This window comes from Aulostomus chinensis, chromosome 14 (assembly GCF_037954235.1).
Source record: "Aulostomus chinensis isolate RoL2024-O1b breed Wild chromosome 14, RoL_Achi_v1.0, whole genome shotgun sequence".
In the NCBI taxonomy this organism is placed as follows: Eukaryota; Metazoa; Chordata; class Actinopteri; order Syngnathiformes; family Aulostomidae; genus Aulostomus; species Aulostomus chinensis.
Window position 1 is genome coordinate 24952195 of NC_141333.1, and position 23790 is coordinate 24975984.

General features: G+C 42.8%; 1 protein-coding gene across 1 annotated transcript; it reads right to left on the reverse strand.

Annotated features, from left to right (window-relative positions):
* Nucleotides 1-382: 382 nt before the first annotated feature.
* On the reverse strand, nucleotides 383-23776 carry myo7ba (myosin VIIBa). Its single transcript, XM_086225211.1, has 47 exons — nucleotides 23540-23776; nucleotides 20790-20891; nucleotides 20520-20672; nucleotides 19806-19990; nucleotides 18534-18655; nucleotides 18289-18431; nucleotides 18099-18212; nucleotides 17853-18006; nucleotides 17638-17714; nucleotides 17439-17558; nucleotides 16724-16863; nucleotides 16416-16626; nucleotides 16203-16338; nucleotides 15954-16123; nucleotides 15725-15865; nucleotides 15479-15637; nucleotides 15299-15391; nucleotides 14231-14325; nucleotides 14068-14152; nucleotides 13671-13889; nucleotides 12970-13179; nucleotides 12676-12888; nucleotides 12428-12586; nucleotides 12047-12346; nucleotides 11808-11968; nucleotides 11599-11725; nucleotides 10518-10637; nucleotides 9830-10003; nucleotides 9171-9398; nucleotides 8905-9072; nucleotides 8685-8802; nucleotides 7439-7565; nucleotides 7173-7339; nucleotides 6908-7089; nucleotides 6706-6827; nucleotides 6450-6604; nucleotides 6184-6337; nucleotides 5425-5580; nucleotides 5071-5176; nucleotides 4875-4988; nucleotides 4705-4792; nucleotides 4447-4553; nucleotides 3896-4081; nucleotides 2659-2775; nucleotides 2137-2220; nucleotides 1939-2058; nucleotides 383-1842 (listed from the first exon to the last, which is right to left on the reverse strand). The coding sequence occupies exons 1-47, from the start codon at nucleotides 23774-23776 to the stop codon at nucleotides 1747-1749; spliced, it is 6915 nt and encodes a 2304-aa protein (XP_086081337.1). The 3' UTR covers nucleotides 383-1746.
* Between the last annotated feature and the right edge of the window lie 14 nt (nucleotides 23777-23790).

Consider the following 23790-nt stretch of genomic DNA (forward strand, 5'->3'; position numbering starts at 1 on the left):
TACCTCCATGCTGGTGACAGCTGTTGGCTGGAGGCACCCTGTTTTGGAGTTGTCCGCCCGTCTCGTTCCTTTGAATTTCTTCAAATATGACACTGACGTCCACTCGTCTCAAGGAAAACCGAAAAAGATCTTTGGTGGGAAACAAATTATAAGGGAAACACATTCGTGCAAGAGGCCCAATGCTTTTATAAGTAGGTCCTTGTTTGGTGTGTATCATGTTTACGTCGGTGCATCCAAACACGTGGACGACTCATTTAAAATCTTGTTATCACGTTTTTTCAATAGTTGGTGAGCATGAAAGAAGCAAGCAATACATAAACAGACGAAGAGGAGGACAAGCCTGAAAACCAAAACACACGGCACAATGGACACTTTTTGGCTTTTTAGATGTTTTTTTTTTTTTAATGAAGAAGAAAATGCGTAATTCCCACATTTCTCACGCCTCATAGATACACGCGATTCATTTAGAGAAGAAACAATGAACTTTTGTTGGTTTACACAAAATCTCCTCAGGGTATCTTCTATGGTTTTAAGGCGGGCAGATAAATATGGAGGGAAACTAGTGTGATGTTTATGTGTGACCATTTGAGAGTAAAGTGAAGATCTGAAAGATTAATACACATGGAAAAAAATATCATGATTACACAACCAAATACACATTTCACAACTTAAAGGGTTATTTTACATATGCTTAGAACTTCAAGTCCATTTATGTGAAAACTTTGTGCACATATAAATGTCTGTCACAGGACTGTTGATTTGATTTGAGACTTCTGTATTTTTTTTTTCCAGTTTGGACTTGACGTGATTGTTATTGTTCTAATAAAAATAAAAAAAATCTCATCCTCTATTTTTCTATTTTCCTATTTCATTTTAAAATCTCACAGCTCATTCTTGTTTTGCTTTGTTTACTGTCTTCTGTTTCTTAGCAGTAATTAGCCTGCATGTGCCTGCTCTCCTGTTGTGTGATTGGTTCAGTTGTATTTCAGTTCCATGAATTCTGTCTTCGTTTTTTTTTTCGTTGTTTCATCAGGTTTGCTCCGGGCTCTCAGTTCCACTAGATTAACGGATAAAACTAGTTTAACCATGCTCATATTTCAGCTTTAGCATTTTGCTAATTTTAACAATAAATTTAAATTCATCACCACCCTGCTAGCCTGCCGCCTCCTGCACTTGAGGCAATCTGTCTTCTGCCGACCGTGAAAATAAATGTATAAAAACATATGATACAGACAGTTGTAAATGAAATATACTGGGATGTTTAAATTACCTATGAACAGCCAAACGCAACATGCATTTTTTTGATCAGAGGAAGACAAACACCATTCATAAATCCAGCCCGTGTCACAAAATCTCTGCACCAAAATATAGATTACATTGACAGTTATTGACCAGCGAATGAACTTAAATGAAGAAACATAAATGTAGAATAGTGATACTACATTTAGTTATGCCGATCTAAAACAACTGTTACTGTTACAGGTGGTCAAGTTACTGTAAGTAGATAAAGAACGCATTGAATTACATGATAAATATTTGGGATTGACGTTCATTTATTACTGAGACGGGTTGGTCCTCGTGTAGTAAAGAGATGAAGTGAGGACAGCACAGCATCGTGCTACCTTTACTCTACTTGTATTAATCTCTCAAGAACTAAACTTTTCGCAAGTGTGTGTGTGTGTGCGCATGTGTGTGTGTGTGTGTGTGTGCGCGTGTGTATATACAAGTTCCATCACACAGTGGAACTCAGATGTTGAAGCGCTGGTTCCTGGTTTGAATGGCTTTCCTCTCTCGGAGGTACATGTTGACGTAGGAGGTAATAAGGTCATCCATCTTGTAACCCTGTTCAAGGAGGACACAGAGGCAGTCAGAAGTGCCGGTGAACGTCCACAAATCCTGCTTGTCTCATAATAGAGAACCATTTAAAACAAGTCTCACCAGCGACGTTTCACACAGGAATTTGCTCCCCTTCACCAAACTGCCGACTGTCATGTGAAAGTAGGTGCTTCCACTACACCAGTTAGCAATACGGTTGAATGGGTGATTTACCAGCACCTCCTTCAGAGGAGAAAATAATTGCCCGTGATCAGACACAAGAGCAAAACCTGACACAATGTTGAACGCAATGTTTCAAACCTTGGTTTTAGGGTGGATGATTGTCAGTCCTTGCTTGCTGATGGCAATTCGCACAATGTCTGGAAAACCTGGTTCAGATGTTTGCTGAAATAAAAGTCAGGAGGGACAATATGAAGATTATCTTCTTCACTGTCACCATGGCGATTTGCCGGACTGAGAAAATAAAGTTATTACAGATGCACAGTCCTGGATTTGTAGCCCGAAATCTGTCTGATAGTTGATATTTACTGATGTAAATGAATCATTTGTTGAAAAAGTCAATTCATGTTCTGTGTTTAAAGACAAACACATGAAAACATTGTAAATTTGAAAAAGTATGAAACATTTAGAAAAGCCCATGATCATGAATTTACCACACTGTTTCCTGAGACCTGAGCAAAACTGGGCCTCTATAATTATAAGCCACTGGGCCAATTCTGAAATATTAGAAAACATTTCAATGCATGCAAGTATTGATGTTGCGCTGATATTGCAGTGCAGCATTTGCAATCCATATACCACCTAATGCAAGACCCAGCTTACTTTCACTTCAAAGAAGGCACAGCCGAATGTCGGCCAGCGGCAAACCGCCTTCAGGAACGCCACCTTAGCTTCTTCAACACTCATACCAGCATGTTTGTTATAGGCGGCAGCTATACTCTGAAAATGAAAACACACATAAATCACACAGGAACATACAATACACTTGTGTTTGCACTGCTGCTCATGGAGTTACAGGCCATATGTTATAGTGTGTAGCACAACATGGTATTGTTCATAAACAGGCGACTTTTTAAAATTACTATCAATTCTCAATAAGTTTTACCTGTGTATCTAAAGCCGGACATCCCTCAGCACCAATCTGACGCTGGATGTCATCTTCCTTGACTGATAAACACGGCTGCTGTACATCTCAATCAATCCCACACGAGCCCCCCTGCAGCTGTTTTCACTAGGGTACTAAGTGTGCATCATTCCATTGAAAAATGTTCTCAAAGAACGAACTGTTTGCACCTGCCTCGGTTAGATTTGCTGAGAATTACAGGGCACATCTTGTTTGACATGATGAAGCCTATCTTGAGCAGCGCTCAGAGGTGAATATAGGTGTGGTAAGGTGGGGGTTCAACCTTAAAGCAGTGTGACAGTTCAGTACAAATGTTACTGTTGTCATGAAGAGTTTGATCATCTATCTTTCGAGCCAGTTATCAGGACAAAAGGCCCCTCTGCTCAGTATCAATCATACAGAAGGACTGGGTCTGTTGGTTTTGATCTTTTCAATCAAAATTAAACAGTTTTTTTCATACAAGCAGTAAAACACAGGATGCTGAAGCATTCAAGTCTGAGAATTAGCAGAGTACTATATTACTCTAATATGGTTTCAAGTGAACCAAAACGGGACAAAGAGGAACAGAAACGTACTTAAACGTCCTTCTGGACCACTGTGACCATCGACCAACAGCTGTCGCTAACGGCTAGCTTCCCTCATAAATGTGTTGTACTGTTTGGTGCTAAGATTTCCAAGCTAGCTGCTAGAATAGGAAAGCAATGCCACAAGCTAGCAACAGGTTCTCCTGCTTGATCAGATCAAATGACCTAGTGCAGTAGCGAATGTAGCGAGCTGGAGGAGGAATAAAAGCTGTCTTCAAAATGATATGGAAAGTCAAAAAAGGTGCATAATGTTATTATGATAGAGGATTAAAGAGTAACGCCAAACATATCTCTCAGAATATGGATCAAGGAAACCTTAACATGAAATAAATGAAGTGTGAGACAGGCGTACCTTCTTCCACTCGTTTTCAGACATAGCCTTCAGTTGGTCTGCAGGAACCAGCTCCTTTAGCATCTTAGGGATCATAACAAACTGGCTCTTGTCACTGCTGACCTTTATCCTGAAAAGCAGAGCTCCAATGTTGACCATTTCCTCTCTGGTGCAGACATGATAGCCCCTCAGGTATTTAGGTTCTTCCTGGAAACCAGAATCAGATAGACAAGAATGCAAAGGTTGAAGAACTGGAGGTCCCTTATTGCCTATACCCTGGTAGGGGTGTCAGGCATAAGAAGAAGAAGAAGAAGATGGAAGCCAAAACTATTGTCAATTAAGTGTGTCTGGTAACTGTCCACCAATTTGGGACAGTCTGACTTTTCCACCACATTTTCGACTTATTGGGACAAAAAATAGGTCACAACCTGTAATGACATCTTAATGTCCTTCTTTCTAATCTCATACAGAGATTACTGAGACATACTGATACTAGGATTATATTCTCAAGAAGAGTTCATAAAATGGAAAAATGAATTAGCCTGGAGAAAGAGATGAAGGCTGAAGTGCACCTGTGGGAAATGGAAGATAACATCAGCCTCAGTGTCTCTGCCAGGGATGACGTTGAACCACAGCTTCCTCATGAAGAACACGAGGTACTGTACGCTGATTTGCTCACCTGCAGATCACACACACACACACACACACACACACACACACACACACACACACACACACACACACACACACACACACAGATTTCTACTGGTACATCCAGAGAACCGTCAAATATCCGTTGCACACTAATCAGATAACGTCTGGTCTTTTACCTTCTTTGATCCGCTTGGCTTTCTTGGACCAGTCTGTGATTTGTCTCAGGCTGTCAAAGAAGTAGTCCGTGTCACTCAAACTTAGAACCTAAAATAGAATCACAGTTACTGTCTGTTGGTCCAAGAAGCAGACGCAGCAGATGATGATGTGGGAGGTTGAGAAATGTCACCTTGTCATGTGTTTTGACAAAGATACTGAAGCCGTCTGCTGAGGCCAGATTGAGCTGGTTGGCAATGTTCCGGATGAGATCCCTGATCCTGGTGCTTGTCGCCACCTCAAATATCTGAAGATGTGTGATTGATCACCCTCAATATCTAAAAAATGTTTGACTTGGGCCACTTTCTGTTACTTTATAAATGTGATACCTCCTCTGAGTCGTTGGGGAAATGGATTTTGTGGAAGATCTGGGTGCTGTTCTGTTGGATAGCGTCTACTTCCACCTGGTGTGGTGGGAGCTTCCTGGGGTCCATCCTACACACAGACAGGAAAGGCTCCATCAAATCTTTATTACTTTTTATCTGTCACAACAACCCATGGATGGAGTGCAGATATAACGCTAATACAGGTGAGCTAAAACAACTGTAGAAACAGATACTGTGAGGAGCATCACTGCAATCAAGTTCAATCAAGTATGATCTGGTCTCTCTGGGTTCAGATGCTGTCACGCGTTTGCCTGCTGCTCAGTGTTGAATAAGTCATCAATCCTATGACAGGCTAACCTCAGTGAGCTCTGCAGGCGCTGCAGGCAGTCGCTGGCCAGAGGCTCCCTGCGCCGCGACTCCAGAAATCTCTGAGTGTGCTTCAGAAGAGACTGGCTGGGAGGAAACAGGCCGCAGCAGAGCCACAGCAGCTGCCAGCCCTGCTCCATGCTGAACCTGGGTGAGCCATGACAAAAAGATTGAGCAAGTTAAGCTTTATGTTAAAGATTAAAGGAACATGACAACTTTTTTCCCCGGAAATACACAGATTTACCATAGATGCTTTATCTCCTTTGTGCTGCATTCGTAAGATGGCAGTTAAAACTATTTTCCAAAAAAAAAAAAGGTTGTCGTGTCCCTTTAAGTGTCTTCCTACTCTATAAATAAAGAAAACACTCCAAGACTATACTGCAACTACTTCCTATTAGCTACTTACATTAACCAGTTAATACTTGTTCAGCTTTATGTCATCTAGTTAACAACCTTGTCCACAAAATGCTCGACCGCAGAATTACAGTTCACCTCTTAAAATACCGTATTTTTCCAACTCACTGCCGAAATCCCAAATATATTCCAGTGTACAGAGGTGTTAAAAATAAGATAAACTGAAAGGGTGCTGGATATCTGTCTTTTAAAAATGATTCCAGAGATCAAGAATAAAAAAAAACAAAAACATAGATGTCTTTCCTTCAATCATGTCCAGAAGCAAGACTGGAGCTCTATGAAACATCTGTATCGTATCTGTATCTTTTGTGTGACGAAAGTGACATCAGAGCATACCGGTTGTTATTGGTGGTCATCTGCTTCATGATCTGGCAATAGATCTCATCCCGGAGCGCCTCATTTTGAGTGGCGGGTTCAAAGATCTGGTCAGTTAGCTCAAGAGGACTCTGCATCTGCTTAGTGGGGTAATCTCCCATATACTTGAGGATCGGTGCATGACAGTCAAGGAAGAACAGTAATCTGAACCTCATGCAGTTTTATGAAGAGAAGTCATGACTCCGGTATGTAGACAAGTAAACCAGGAAATGGTGAGTCAAGGATATCAGTGAAGGCCAGACAGGCTTTGTAACTGAGCTCGGAGTTGCTCACCAGTTTCTGGAGGAGGGGCTGTCGGATGGGCTCTCTGGAGTTCACCCACAGCCTCTCAGGAGCAGCGTTTCTAGATATCACCTGACGGTTCACATCCTTCGTGGGCTGCCTGTGTGACAAGACAAGTAGCTCTGCAGTTAGAACTGTCCTGCAGATCATTATCCACCTGGTAGAAAGTTACAAATGAGCATATTTGGCATTTTCAAATACCTGAAGTACTCGAGGGAGAATTCTTTGAGCGTGGCAGGAGCTAATCTCTCCATTGTGCCTGTTTCTTTCTGATTTGTCAGTATGATGTTCTTCCTCTGGTTGGGAGAGAGGTTGAGGAGACTCTGAAAAAAAGAAAACACACACTACCTTTATTAAACCATATTTTGCTAGTGACGAAGATGTGCCCCAGCCGTCTCCGTACCATGACCTCCTTGGTGGGTTTGCTGAGCGTTGGCAGGATTAAGATGGCATCAGAGGGGACAGCTCCTTTTTGTTCCGTTCTCTCATTTTGGCCCATTATCCAACCATGATGCTGAGAAAACTCATGGTCTTTGATAATTATGATGAGCTCTCCCTTCTTGAATCTCAGAAATGTGACGTCATCTGTAGAGGACAACTCCGAAGTCACTCCGCTGTGAGTAATAGTCGCTGAATGAGGTGTGAAACAAAGACTAAAGTGTTCTGACCTTGCCTGTCGACTTCCCTCAGGGCCACGGCGTACTGTGAGCGCTCAGTTAGCCCGCTGAGGAACATGGTCACAAGCTCTGCCATGTCCTCAGCTGTGGATCCACTCAAAGTGAAATCTCCTTTCAATGTTAGCAGACACACGGCGTGACCGGACGTTTTTCCCTCCCTGCGTGAGCCAGCACAGCCCGGTCACCAACGAAAGCATTCAAACAGGAAATTAAAAATAAGACCTTGCTTCTTTTTGTGCTTCTTTTGTGGTCTCTACCTCATGGTATTGACTCCGGTGACCTCCGGGAAGGAGAGCTCCAGCAGCCTCTTCTCTCTCTCATCCAGGAAGATGATACCAGTCCAGTTTATGGCCACGATGAACTTGCTTTTTGGCAGCGGAGGACCTAGAAACATCCACGGAAGACAGAGCAGGACTATAAATCCGTCCAACATGAGAGTCACTCAAACCTCTCCTCAACCTGAAGGCAGGACGCGTTCACATTTGAGTTGTAAGACAAACATTATTTTTTAATACTGTTCATCTGTCAATCATTTTTGTGATTTCTCAGTGGATCACACAGTAGCTATGATATTTCTGACAAGTAGTCATGGATTCAGAGCTTCTCCGTTCAGTTGGATTTAAAGAATAAACAGCTGTAAATTTACATTCTATTTTTTCAACACACAAAAAAACAACAACCCTCAAATAGACAACGTATAGTGAAAAAAAAACGAGTGTGAAGGAGAATTGCTTGAAACCCTCACAAGAAGTATCGGGGGGAATAATTGTAGGGAAGTTTAAGAGCACGTTAAAAGATAAAATCATTACTTCTATAATTCATATTATTAAATATTCATGTTGCACGTGTACAATAAATCAATCAGGGTCAGATTTAAACATGCTCACTGTGAAGCTCCATTAGGGTTCGATATCATGGGAACTGGTCAGCAGCCTCCTATCGTTTTACCAGCACCACCTGAATTAATTAATCATTACTCTGTCTTCAGGTGTACTGCTTTATTGCTGTTTTCATTAAGGACAAATGTCTAAATTTAGCTAAGCAGCTTTGATTCTGCAATCCAGGGGAGGGCGACTGCTGTTCTGGAACAAGTTATTCTCTCATTACTACTTTGCTGCAGTCATAACTTCAGTGGTAGGTTGTGTCATACACACATAAATAGTCATACACACACCCGTTTGTCATAGACACAAGAAGTAGCAGCCAATTACTCAGAGGGACCTGGTTGAAAACTGCATCACTACTCATCATTTATCAAGTTTATCTCCAAGTGTATCTGTATCCATGATTTGAAGAAATAAATAAAATCAAAACCAAAGTCAATTAAATCTGTGAGTGAGTGGCTGGTTCTGAATTGACTGAACGTGTTAGCAGACTGATGGAACACGCAGACCAGGAGAGGGTAACCTCACCATCACAAATGTCCAAATTTTGTCAAACTGTAAATTATTGATTTGCATGGCAACAGAAAAACAGAAACATTTTGTGTGAGTGGATGCCTACCAGACAGTTTGGAAACCTCGAAGAACCTAGAGAAGAAAATGGGCCACTTATTGCGGGCATAGTCCACCATCTCTGCCTTCACCGAATCTGCTTTCTGCCGTGAACTCAAATACTTTCCCTTTATGGTAGAGAAAAAGAAAAAAAAAACAGACAGAAACCAGTATAAAGGCATTCTTACCCCCAAACATGTAGAATAATTCTGACATGCGATGTCACTGACCTGAGCATGAGCGGTGCTGATCATTTGAACCCATTTCTCCTCCGACTTGGCCTCCAGGAGGGCGCTGCTGATGCAGGCCTGGACAGCTTCCTTTACATGTTCTGGACTGCTGTCTGAGCCGTGCTGGATGTATAAATGCTTTGCAGCGAGCTCAACTAAATTATCCTCCTGTGTCAAGAGAGGCGGAAAAACACAGTATATGTCACAGATTGGAGGGTATGACAGGAAATTTGAGAGTTAAACATGAAAATACTGTATATGTCCACCTTGTCAGTCTGGTACTCTCCAAACTTGAGACCATGGATGATCTGTTTGTAGATGAGTTCTGTGCTGATCGTGTCCCCTTTGCAGTCATGCCAGGGGGTGAAGACCTCCTTGCGAAAGAAGAGACGCCATGGAGCGTGCTGCTCCTGTCCTCCTCTCCTCTTTACTTCTTGCTCGCACTGGGAGATGGCGTCCATCACGTGCACCCGGCTGCTCCCCAGCGCCCACACCTTCACAATCAGTCAACAAATGAAGTTACAGATATTTCCATGAACCCTTAGTCACTCAGGGATCCATCTTGGGGCCCGTTATGTTGTGCCTCCACATTTAGATGAAATCATCAAGAAGAACAGAAGAACATCTCCTAACATTTTTATGTTGATTTTTCAGCCTAGTAAACTCCAGGGATTCGCTACAGCCACTCCTAGAATTTTTCAAGGACATTAAACGTTCATTAACATTGGTCAATTAGTGATAGTAATGAGCCAGTTAATCAGTGGCACATGGTGACTGACAAAAAAATCACTTCTGTAGGCAAGTTAGTCTCCAGTTAACCTGACCTGCATGCTTTTGGTTCATGGGAGGAATCTGCACCGGCATCTCCACCACTACACTGCCGCTACACTGCCGCTACACTAAGCTGATGGAACTACACGCTCACCTTTTCATACAGAGCCACGTAGAGGGAGAAGCCAAAGGGATCTTTGAGTTTAATTTTGCTGGAGAGGACCTGGCAGATCTCTTTGGAGGTGGATGCTGAGTCAACAGGCAGATTAATGGCGCGCCCATCCATCAGCGTCACAGACACAATCATGGGCTTCTTTGTCTTGGTTGCCTTTCAAAGCACAAAGAACAACTATGTTGGTTATCGGGAATCAAGATCTGTCGTGAGTGTGAAATGACAAGTTTGGGGTGAATACGAATTCATCTCTCTCTCTCTCTCTCTCTCTCTCTCTCTCTCTCACACACACACACACACACACACACACAAATTATCTACAAGTAAACGTCTTATTTATATAGATATGTGTCCTTTAAAAACACTGGTATTTGGTCATGCGAAAGCTTTAGGTGTTTGTTTTTTTTCTTTTTAGGTGAGAGGTATTAAACAAAAAAACAAAAAAAAAACCTCAAGATTGAGATCAGCAACATCTTTTTCCAGAAACAAGGTCCTTAGTTCTATTGGTAACAAACACTCACACACACCTCACTGCTGGCAGTTTTCAAAGATGGAGATGTTGGCAACACAAAGGTAATTTCTCCTCCTCTCTACCACAAAAAAACTGTGTAATTCGAGTGCACGGACTCTTTAAAGTTTTTGCTGTAGCTTCTTATATCAGCTACAATACCTGTAGCTCCAGCCAGGCAGGCGGCTCCCCTCGCACTCCATTCATCACTGTGCGCCGCAGCCTCTCAGCACAGTAGGAGGAGTAGCCCCCTGGAGCAAAACGGATGAAACTCTGAAGGTACTGCAAAGACAAGAGATTAAAAAAATGGATGAGTAAAATATTATCACAGCATGTGGGATACAAAATGTCTATTTCTGAACTTCTGTTCATAATACAAATAAGACGAGCTGTGACAAACCTTCTTTATGAATGAAACTAAATAATATTTATGACAGGCAAATGAATGAATGATGAGTCAAAGTCTTACTCAACCTGCATGTGTTCAGTTTCATCACCTCATGCATGCTTGGATTTGAAGTTATTATATCGCTTACGTAATGCTACTGAGTTTTGAAATAAACTGAACACATTTTTTTGGGCTGAAGAACAGAAGCTGAGTCACCCAAAATGTGTTCCATGTCTTTTATTTATGATATGAATGAAAACACTTTTTTAGCTAAACACAACCAGATTACGGCTGCACGGCGGTGCAGTGGTCAGCACTGTCGCCTCACAGCAAGAAGGTTCCGGGTTTGAGTCCCAGCTCAGGCACGGGATCTTTCTGTGTGGAGTCTCCATGTTCTCCCTGTTCCTGTGTGGGTTCTCTCTGGTACTCCAGCTTCCTCCACAGTCCAAAGACATGCAATTGGGGACGAGGCTGATTGATACTCTAAATTGACTGTGAGTGTGAATGTTTTTTTTTCTATATGTGTTGGCCCTGCGATGGACTGGTGACCTGTCCAGGGTGAACCCCGCCTCTCGCCCATTGACGCTGGGATAGGCTCCACCCCCCCCGCGACCCTTAATGTAGGGATAAGCGGAAGACAATGGATGGATGGACAACCAGATTCCAGGAGGCAGGACTTTTACTGGATGCATTCTCAGTCGAGCCTCAGTGTCAAAACACATAAATTTGATAAATTTCATTTATTCATTTGCAATTTCTAACATGCAACTTAAATTGTGTTCTGTTTTTCAACTGATAAAAGTCAAATGTAGCATATTGGGGATAATGTAGGTAGATTTTCTTAAAATCACATACTTTTATAAAGCGCTCACTCGGAGGGAAAATACCCAGACAGAGAGACAACAGGATCCAGCCACGGAAGTAGCTGTTGCGATTGTTGTTATCCTGAAGCTGCTTGCAGATCTGACAGTAAATCTCATCCCTGGACAAAGAACACAAATGAGTCATTAGTAGATGGTTAAAAAAAAAAATTCCTTAATAAGAACTGATTTTACAACATCAACCTGAGGTCATGTCGGACAATAGCATATCCCACAATGATGTGGAGTTTTTCAAGAGATGTCAGCGGGCGGTCCAGGGTGGGTCCCTCTCCAACCATGACATCATTATCTTCACTGACAGTCTGCAGGGTGGGAGGCTTGGACACTTCAGTTTGATCCTCTGACTGTAACAAAAACATGAAATCAACATCAGCTTAATAAATTAGTCTTACAATAGTACAGATTTAAGGCTTCCCCCTTACCTCCTCCATAATGATGGAAGGTTTCCTGAGGTTTGAAGTGGATTTCGGGATTCCATTCTCTTGAATGGTGGATGCTTTTCTTCCTCTGGACAGCAGGTCAGTGAATGTGGAACCCTTCCTTGGCCGAGGGCTTCCTTCTGGGACAGTGTATGTCTTGAGGTTTTGAGCCGTCTCACTGGGAACCGCAGATGGTTTCCTGTTTCTGGTCAGCAGATCTGTGAACATGGAGCCTTTTCTGTTTTGAGTTGGCTCCTCTGGGACTGCCGAAGCCTTTCTGTCTTTTTTATTCCGTAGGACCCTCTAAAACAGACAGAGGTGACCTTTTAAAATATATGATGAGCTTAAAAATGAATTAGCATCTTGCTTTAGGAGGGTACTTACCTGATCAAGGCCAACCATATGGCTCAAGCGTCTGTCCTTTTTAGTGATCAGGTCTTGAGCCAGAAAGCGATCCTGGGTGGAAGCTGCCTTGACCTGCTTCTTTGGCTCAGGCAGATCTCCCATGAACCTCAGAATAATCCACCAAACTGTCAGTGAAGCCTATTGATGACACAAAAGACACACCGTGGTAACTAGGATGAAACAGCAGCAGATCGATGGTGAACTCCAGAGTCGTCTGAGGGAAGCACCAGGACATCTCCTTCATCCTCGTGGTAGAGCAGCGGCTGTCGCAGCCTTTGGCGGATGTGGGTGGGGGAGGCTGCACCCTGGAAGTACATGGAAGCAAATTTGGAGAAGGAGTACTCGTCCAGGTCATCGTAATCTTCTATGGGGGGCTCTTCCTCCATGGGGACGTCATCTATGTCGATCTCCTCGGGAGCAGTCCTCTTCACCTCAAAGTTCTTAGAACAGACACACAGATGTCACTCATCCACTTGATTATTCTTAGCCTTCACGGGGACGTCACATCACGTCTCACACACCTCGAATCCCACAGGCGCCTGCCCCTCCTGCCCTCCCACCATACTGGGCAGGAAACCAAAGATGCTGTCCACCATCTCCTGGTCTGTGATGGACTCAGACTGGATTTTGGTCTCCATCTCTTTCTTTTGTCTCAGCACCTCCTCCAAGTGTTTCTGTCTCTCCAAAATGAGCCGCCTCTCTTCTTCTTTCTCTTTCGCTGACAGGTACATCTGAATGTAATATGACAAGGGAACACAAACAAAAACCGAACAGCTGCACATGAACACATGAACTCATTTAGACTGAATCCCTTACCAGACAACATCTCAATCAAATAAAAGGGCTTATTTTTAAGAAAATGTGATCTGATTTAAACCAACTTTTTTATTACTGCATTGGCAGATTATTGTTCTGACTACATTCTAATGAGATTGTCTTTCTTTGCTTGTAAAAAGTACAAATAATCTGCCAGTACAGTCAGGAAATTCACTTGTTAAAATTCTTGGAATATGACGTTCTTTTACATGTATTTACATTTAGATCTTCTTCTACAATAATTGAATTTACTAGAACTAAGACGTATTAATACAATAAAAGCACCTGTTTGTTGGCAAGGTCAGTGTCAAGTGTCATATCATATCTCATTCAACCACCGGTCACGACCACCTCACACTCCTCTTATAAATCTGATTCAGCCATCGTCCTTGGAAGTTGAACTCACGTCACGCTTCATCTTTTCCAGTGTTTTTCTGGCCAGCATCCCCCTGGTGTGGGCCTGCAGGAGGATCACAGCCTGTCTCTGTCTCTTCCACTCCTTCCTGGCCAGGTAGCCTCTGGCTCGGGCCTGCAGCACGATGGCTGCCTGCCTCTCCTTCTTGTACTGGAGGTAGAGCTGCCGCGAGTGAACAATTGCCTGTAGCCTCGCGAAGCCCCGCTGGACCTAGAAACAGAGCAGGAATAGAAAAGGCTTTAGAATAAACATTTGGATTTTTAGCAACATGGGACCTGCACGGTGAAGAGGAAGCAGCTACATCAGGCTTTGGAAACAGAGGAATAGTCATCGTTTTATGGGATTGGAAATGTAGAATTTGACCAGCCGCATCCTTCCGAAGACTCACCACTTTGTACAGTTTTCTGCCTTTGTGTCCTCTCCAGTGTTTCTGAATGACAACAGCAGCAGCCCGCTTCCTCAGGAACTCTCTCCTGCCAAAGACAAACGCACACACACATGTAGGTGCCAATCATACAACATGTCACTTCAATTATTTTGTCTCCCCATACCTGTATTTGTAGCCCCGGAGGACTTTCTGGATCAAAAGCGCCTTCCCATTCAGTTGTTTCATTCGCTCCAGTTCAAGCATGGTGTCATGGAAGTCCTGAGATGGACGTTGTGACAAAAGATGATTTTTGATGGGAAGAAACATTCACATAACAACTGATTCTTTAATAGTAAATTTAGCCACAGATACAAATTTAAATTTGAAAAAAAATTCAAACTTCTCATATATATATATATATATATATATATATATATATATATACATATATACATACACACACACACACACACACACACACACACACACATATATAAATATATACATACACATATATAGATAGATAGATATAATATTGTATTTATCACACAAAAATGTTACCCTTTGAAAACAACCTCTCATTGATATTTCCCACAGTGCTGTTTTGTTTGTTTTTTCTCTTCTGCATCGGTGGTTCTGACTCTGAAGCCGCGCTGGTCTTAATGTTCCAGCACATTTAGCAGCTTCCACTTCCACCTCATGCCAGGGCCAATAGCTTTTGTGTGCATTAATTATCTCCCAAAATATAACAAGTTCCACATAAACCAAGGTATTGAACAGACAAAACCTGGTAACAAGGTGATAATCATAACTTTGCAGGTTGATCTCCTGGGGACCATGAATGTCAAAATTTCATTACAATCTATCTTGTTTTATTGGACTGAATTCACACAGTTTAATTTGAGCAATCTGACGTTTTTTTCATTTAACGTGACCTGACTTATTGAACCATTACCGATGCTTTCATACATGACAGCAATTAACAAAAGAGTGTACGTAATAATGCGAAGCTGCTGTTGCATTGATATTGTTTTGTTTTTGTATGGTTTTTCTTTTATTATCATTATTTTAATTATTGTCATCATGATAAGCATTTTACTGGTTCTCTTTGTCTGCTTGCTTGTTTGTTTGCTTTATGTATCAATTTTGCTGAATATTGTTTTTTGTTTTTAGTCCTATTGCTTCGGCTGTCTGTATTTTCACTTCATAATGAAATAATATTAATAGTAGCAGTAGTGTTGTAAGGCAGCACCTTGAGGAAGATCTTTGTCTTTCCGGTCTTCCAGTCGCCCTCTTCAGCGAGCACAGCTTCACAAATGCATTCACAGCACTTCTGGTTACTTTCCTGATAGAACGGAGGAAGCGTCGCAACCAAGGTGAGGTCAGAATAAAGAACGCTGTCAAAACGTTTTTCTTAGAATGCCTAACTGACTGTTTTGGGATCACAGTGGGACGTTTTCAGGAGAACCCGGTAGCGTTGGAGGAACTCATCGAATGTGTAGCGAACAGGATAACCAGCCTTCCGGATCCTGATTGTCTCCATCATTCCGGAGTAACGGAGCTGGCGCAGGCACAGATCTCTGTCAAACAGCTGACACAGAAGCAGGAGATGTGACTGATAATACAGAAAATATTTGTTTGTATATTTCAGCTGAGTTAATGTGGCTCCTCTCCTCACCATGGGCTTCTTGAAGTCATTGGGCTTAATGCAGCGTATGAAGTACGGCTGGCACACCGTCAGTGTCTTCATCAGTGAGTCCAGGGACTGACGGAACTGACCCGTCAATGTTGGTACACGCTTCTTGCCGTCATTCACTTGCTGTCAAATAGAAACATCACAATTATATACAATTTTTGTTGCTGTTGTTTTATTACCAGCTGATCATTACTGTGAGGATGACACTGACCCGGAGGGCGTTCCTGGTGGGGGTGATGATCATCTTGGGGTTGGCGCTGTTCTTGGGTGTGGTGGAGGACAGCTCAGACTGGAACACTTGTTTGAGCAGTTTGTTGGTGGATGTCTCCACCAGCTGAATCAGGTCGGAGCTGAGAGCATCGCGGTTTTTCTCAAGGAAACCTAAATCAGGACAGACCCAGTAAGGACGTGACAGAGGACTTTTAAGGGACTCAAGACTTGTGGTTAGTTTGAGAATTACCTCTGGAGTCGTAGTAGACCTCTCCAGCGAAATGGAGGATTCCAAACTGGGTCTCATAGTTGTTCTTAGGGGGAACGTAGATGTTCCCTTTCCCGTGAACCTGATTCATTTTTTGGAGCATAGTGGCATCTGTGCCCTGAAGACACCCAAGACAGAAAAGTTAAAATGTGCCTTTCGCAGCAGGATATTTGCACACGCAAGTAGGATGGTGACCTTGGGGAAGCTGCTCTCCTCATCAATAAGAGCCAGCATGTTCAAGGGTTTGACAGCAAGCACATCCAGGGTGTCCTGGTTGTCTTTGTAGTCAATGTGCTTCCAAACGATGTTTTCCCGGGCATACTCCTCCTGCTCCAGCTTGAAAACATGCCTGACGAAGAACTGCTGCAGCTGCTCGTTGGCGAAGTTGATGCAGAGCTGCTCAAAGCTGCAGCATGAAAAAGTCCACATCAAAATGTGTCCTCCAACAAATACACTTCCACCAGATTTATCCAGATTTATGATTCTGTGTTGGGATCACTGACCTGTTTTTTTTAAAGTTCTCAAAACCAAAGATGTCGAGGAGGCCGATCGAGTGCCTGACGTCTTTGGCATCCTCAGGCAGCTTGTGAATGGCAGTGTTGATTTTGTCCACCACCCAAATGAAAAGTCGTCCATAAATAGCCTGGACAGAGAATACAAAGAACCCTAATTACACACACAATGATCTTAATTGGCCCTAAGGGATTACCCTACCTCATGTCAATGCCCCTATAGAAGCCCTTGATAGTTAGTTAGTTAGTTAGTTAGTTGGTAAGTTTATGTGTTACCTTTGGAAATAAGGAATATCCATCTTAGTTATATTTATCATTTTTAAGGATTGATTTCTGTGTTAAGACTTGGGTTGTTCTTTTAGAACAGTTCTACCAGTTGTCTACCATTTCCAGCTTTATATGATTCCAAACTTGTTTTTAGGAGAGTGATGTCAAGGGGATGTCTAAAATCCATCCATGCATGTTCTCCTTCTTATCCTGTTAAGGGTCGTGGGGGGGTGGAGCCTATCCCAGCAGCCTTCGGACGAGAGGCAGGGTTCAACCTGGACAGGTCACCAGTCCATCGCAGGGCCAACACATAGAGACAGACAACCATTCACACTCACAGTCACACCTACGGTCAATTTAGAGAATCAATCAGCCTCGTCTGTACAGCACACGCATTTCTGAAATAAATGCAGCTCTTGAAAATCTTTAAGTTTATTACTTTGACAAAGGCGTCCCTGCCGTCCACAGCCTGAGCAGAGGTCAGAGATTTGATCACACTCTCTCTGGTGGTCATGAAGGAGCGCTGAATCAGACTCTTCTCCAGGGCTTTGGGGTCCACCTGAGGTTATGGAGAAAATTCCATTAGGGTCTCATCTTATTCACTTGTTCTTTTCTTTGTTTTTTAAACCTAAACGTACCTCCAAAAGTTGGCTAGCCATGTTGAAATGGGATGATGCCACAACGTCACAGCCCTCGATGTTATTTACGATGGTTCCTAAAGAAAAACAATCTCACGTTTAACAACTTATATAAATACACACAAACACAAATATAATATAGATATACAGTGGATATATAGATGTATAGATATAGATAGATATATATGGTAGAGTAAATGCAGTACTATATTTACCCTTGAAGTCTACATTCCCAATATGAAGGATGGCGGCTAGAAGTTTGCTGATTTCCCAGGAGTCACTTTCGGAGAACATGAGGACCTTCAGAGCAGAACGGAAGTGGGCATATTCCCTCACATCGTCACGCCCTTCACAACTGGTGCACTTCCCCTGGTGATACACAACAGAGCTGAATCTCTCTGTGATTCACACAAATCCATCCTGGAAAACCAGCTCAGTGGTTCCCAAAGTTATTTCGGTACCATGGTGAGATAGTTGTACTCTGTAGCGTTTCCCAGGGAGAGAATCTTTTTCTGCTCATCCGGCATGCCCGTCAGCATGTAGTAGAAGATGTGGTAGTTTCTTTCCTCAGGCGCCTGCACATGGACACAAATGCTCTTTATCAAAAATGTTTTGACATTACTTCTCCTGAGAAATCTTCCATTTGCCCACCTGACGACACACTCTGGACTTCTCCAGCAGGTACTGTTCAATGCGAGCTCCTTCAATAGCTCCTGCCTTGGTGAAACTGATGTCGATGTATTTCCCAAAACGACTGGAGTTGTCATTGCGAACAGTTTTGGCGTTACCAAAGGCTGAGAGGTAGACATGCATTCCATTAGAGTGCATCGAATGCTAAATGCAGCTGATTATGAAGAGAGTTGAATGATGCCATGTGGGTGTTGAGGCTCCCATACCCTCCAGGATGGGATTGGCTTCGAGGATCTGCTGCTCGATCCAGGTGTGCTGGCCGCTCACTGCAGCCAGGAACTGCAACATGAGCTTGGTGCTCTCGGTTTTCCCTGCCCCAGACTCTCCACTGGGGAGGAATACAGAGAGGTCAGCACGCATACAGAAGAGGCAGTCAAGAACATCCTTTATGCAGGTAGTACTTGAAATAGTTAGTACACAGATTAGAGGACTCTACATTCAGGATTGTGGACTTTGTGTTTATGCGTCTGACACAAATGAATACAAACCACAAGCAGCACAGTTGTGATTCTTTACAAGGACCCTAAAACACGAGAGGATTGCCAGGATTATTTACATCGTTATCTTGGAAAATTAGGGTTTTTAACCTTAAAATAATCAATAAAACTTCCATCCCTCTTAATGTTACAGCGTGTATCTGGATCAGGAACGCCATGCCAATAGCTGCATAGCTACAACTGCAGGGTCAGTCAGCAAGGGTCTGTATCTATGTTAGGAAGCTCTGGCATCACCGTGAACAGTGGGACTTGCTTGGTCGTAATAATTTCATTTCCTTTGCCATCGTGATGGCCAATGCATTTTGCTTTGTGAGAAACAGAGTGCTGTGGTGTTGTTGCATCATTTCTGACAGGCTAGGTGTCAGAGAAGTGATGGCAGGCTGCTGCGATGTGTTGGGATGATTCGCTTTTGTAGTATGGGGGAAAAAAAACAAAAAACAGCCTGGAGGCTCTGCTGACCAGAAAAAACACAGCAGTGCTCTTATAGCTTGTTTAGCCCCTTACAAGCTGATTTCTAGTTGTGCACAAGCTAATTGACAAGCCTGAACCTAAAAAGAGACGCACACAGCTGGCCTCGTCCCTGCTGTCAATGAGCATTTTTGTTTACTGCAGTTGCAACAAACAGTCCAGAAGGATAAAGGAAAAAGTACCAGGCCAATTTTGCCATGACCTGGTGCAGGGGCACAGCATGGACCATTCGAGTCTGAGGTGCATCATATAAGCCATCATTGTGAAAATGCATGCCCTAAACATATAGTGTCCTTCATCCACCAGTTTAGTTTATGCAGAAAACGCAGTTTAGGAAGTTAACACTCAGTTTAGTTCTTGTGGTTCAAAATATAATTTGCGGAGTTTCTCTTCCTGCTCTGTAGCCTCTTTTTTCACGTTATTTCTTAACGATCATAATCATTGGAGCAAGATATTCCACGCACAAATAAAACAACTTCAGTCTCAGAACATCTTTGCAGACAAAATATGAACCTGATGACACAGCACTGGTTCCTTCGGTTGCGGCGCATGTTGAAGAAGCAGCTGTCGGCAATGGCGAAGACGTGTGGCGGCAGTTCACCCAACCTTCGATCCGTGTACATGTGCACATACTCTGTGGTGTAGATGGGCAGCAGATGGTAGGGGTTGACTGCCACCAGAATAGAGCCTGTGTACGTCTGGAGACAGAGAGGGACGTTAACCATCACTCAGGAGCACAGTCGACAAGTCTGTGTGTGTGAGTGTGTGTGTGTGAGAGAGAGAGAGAGAGAGAGAGAGCGAGAGAGAGAGAGAGCAACCAAATTATGTTATCTATTTTTCAGAGTTGCAGAGCACGAGATCTGTGTTCTAAGTATAAACCACTGGGAGTAAAAGTTTCAGTGGTGGCTGTGATCATGAAAGCCGTGATTGATAGTATCAAGCCAAGTGTGACAAAATCTGTCTTTGTCGATTTTGCCCCCAGCATTCACCATGTTTACTATTTCTGCATTACAAAATGGCCTGATTCATAACTGAAGATACACTGTTGAGCTTTGATGCAGTTACATAGAGGCTCGTTAGTCTCCATGGAAACAAACAGCCCTGTGATAAACTTGGGGTCAAAGTCTGAAGCCATGAAAGACAAGGGAAGACACGGGCACAGGTGTAAGCATTTCCACTCTCATAAACCTGGGTGGATCTGAGCGAATCCAAGGAAAAGAAACTTACATAGATGATGCCGTCTTTGTGTCGCACCAGGAGGTTCCTGAGGAGCCCCGCCTCATTGAGGTCACCCAGCCTTATCATGTCGTCCACACCCTTGACAGAGGTGGGGTGCATGGGCCGGATGGAACCCTCCGTCTTCTTGTTGACCTTGTGCTCCTGTGTGTTATTGTGGGAAGGATATTATCTTGAAGGCTTACTCTGATTTTCCTGGTCAATGTTAGCTTTTGTGTGTGTGTGTGTGTGTGTGTGTGTGTGTGTGTGTGTGTGTTTTACCTTCCCTTCATCATCGATCAGCTGAAGCTGGCCAGTGTCTGTCACCTTCACCTGAGCACCAACGGGTAACCCGACACCAGTGTCCACCCACACGAAGTCTCCCTAAGACACAAAAATGAGGTTGTACCGAAAATCTCACTGTCTGAACATCATGACACATCAGGTTGTTTTAGAGATAGTTAGTCCTTGGTACCTTTGCTAAATGTAGCATCGCTGAAATCTGGATTCACCCTGAAAAGAAAAGCACAAAACTGCCATCACCCAAATTTACATAATCACAGTGACTGCAGATTCAGCCCAGACATGTATGTATGTATATATGTAATAATCAACAATATCACACTCATGGTTCGGTCTATCCAGACCATTTGACTCGGTTTATATTGTGGAAAATATCCTGAATCCCTTTGGTTATAAGAAGAAATAAATGATGATAAAATTAAAATTTTAAAAATGTCAGTTGAAGCAGTTATTCTCAACATTCTGATGTGTGTGTGTGTTGCATCAGCTCTTACCTGCTGCTGAGGGAACTTTTCCTTCAATGAAAAGTGAAGCAGGAAGCTTTCTGAGCAAAGCTTCCCTTTATGGCCTTTTGACTTTGCACCCGAGAAGGTAGAACCTCCCAGTGAAGCCGACCGCAGGACTCAGGGTGGAGGCAGAACCAGATCAGATGTAATATCGTCACAGTGCACCAGTCATTGGCTGTTAAATGTGTAAAGTGACGGTGGTTATTTAACAGGTGTAAATGTGATCATGTATGTATGTGTATATATATATATATATATATATATATATATATATATATATATAAAGATATTGTTAACATAAAAAAATACATGTAATTTTCATGTCCCAAACGGTTTGTTTCACAACACATGGAGATGTGATGTTGGACGACAGACCCTCAGGTCATGAGGTGTGGTGCTTAAAAGAGGAAAGCGTAATATACAAATGCCAGTAAACACACTCATCATAGGCCCTGCACTGCTGATGTGCTGCGCTGTGCTGGGAAGCAATCAAGTTGTAAACAGCCGATAGTGAAGCTGAATGAGGGAGTCACTGAACTACCTCAAACACTTCATCAGTACCAGGTGTGGGAACTCTTGCACTGATCCGCTGCACCAAACTACAGAGGAGGACTGACACTGTGTCACAGCCAGCCAAACCTGTTGCTGTTATCATTTTGCTGGACTGTTCAGGCGGTTTTTATCTGTCCAGCTAACATGTCTCATCATGTTTCGTGACATATAATCACATGTGAAAGTCAATGACTGCATGATACTGAGGAGGATCCATAAAACAGATAGGAAAGCAATCAACTTGCAACATTGGTACAGTCCATGTAAAACCACACACAGGTGAGATGCCAGAACTACGGAACAAGATAATAACACAAATTCATTCACATATATATCGTCCATCCATCGTCGTCTTCCGCTTACTCCTTACTAGTAAGGGTCGCAGGGGGTGGAGCCTATCCCAGCATCTACGGGCGAGAGGCGGGGTTCACCCTGGACAGGTCGCCAGTCCATCACAGGGCCAACACACAGAGACAAACAACCATTCACACTCACAGTCACACCTACAGTCAATTTAGAGTATCAATCAGCCTCGTCCTCTCTTGATGTCTTTGGACTGTGGAGGAAGCTGGAGTACCAGAGAGAACCCAGCAGGAACAGGGAGAACATGGAGACTCACACAGAAAGACCCCGTGCTGCAGCCGGGGCTCGAACCCAGAACCTTCTTGCTGTGAGGCCACAGTGCTGACCACTGCACCACCGTGCAGCCTCACACACATATATATACAGTATATATGTGTATATATATACATATATATATATACATATATATATATACATACATATATATATACACATACATACATACATATATATACACACACATATATATACATACATACATATACATACATACATATATACACACATGTATGTATGTGTATGTATGTATATATACATATATGTATATACGTATATATGTGTGTGTATATATATGTGTGTGTATATATATGTATGTATGTATATATATACAGTATATATGTGTATATATGTATATATATACATATATATACGCACACACATATATACACATACATATATACGTATACACACACATATGTATGTATGTGTATGTATGTATATATACATATATGCATGTATATACGTATATATATATATGTGTGTATATATATATACATATATATGTATATTATAATTGGTCAATGAGCCTTTTTAAAAAATAAAAAGATGCTTGGAGTATTTTACAATTATTGAAGCTTGTTGTTATGCCTGTGTAACGACGGCATTTTGAACCATAAAGTTTCTTTTTAAAGTGAATTTTCTGCCTCCATCCACGTCTTTGTAATAATCAGTGTGTTGCCTGAGGGGATCGTGAGCCGGATGCAGTCGGACTGCTCAACAAAATGCTGATGTGATCATAGTTTTATTTTTGTTTGTTTTTCATACATAGCCTACCGTTTGTCTCTGCAAAAACAGAGGCAGCCCACAAACTTATAAAACCACTAAATTAAAACCAAATTGTGGCTTTACCGTAATGTTTCAAACGCATCTGTGTATACACAGACCTGTTCCCTCTGTCAAGACAAATAAATTGCATGGATCCAAATTACTTTTTAGATAAGAATAAGTTCTTATCGACAAGGCGGGTCAGAACGATCAGTCCGACCGTGGAGTCACGTGGCTGCTAGCTAGCCACGCGCTTTTGTTTACTTCGGCTCGTGGCTGCAGGCCGGTGAAGAGGCAGACGGACGAGCTTCGAATGACTGAGTTAATCAGTGGAATGATTCGTCGGTCGAGTGTAGAGCAGAGGCCACCCTGCCAAGCGAGTGTCATTCGGACGGCTGTTGTTCGGAGCCCGGTATCGCTAGTGAGGCTCATGCGGTTGGTGACGCAGACTCCGCTCGGGTGAACATCCGGAGGAAAGGCAGGGAGGGAGGGGACGCCCATCGGCCAGGTTACCC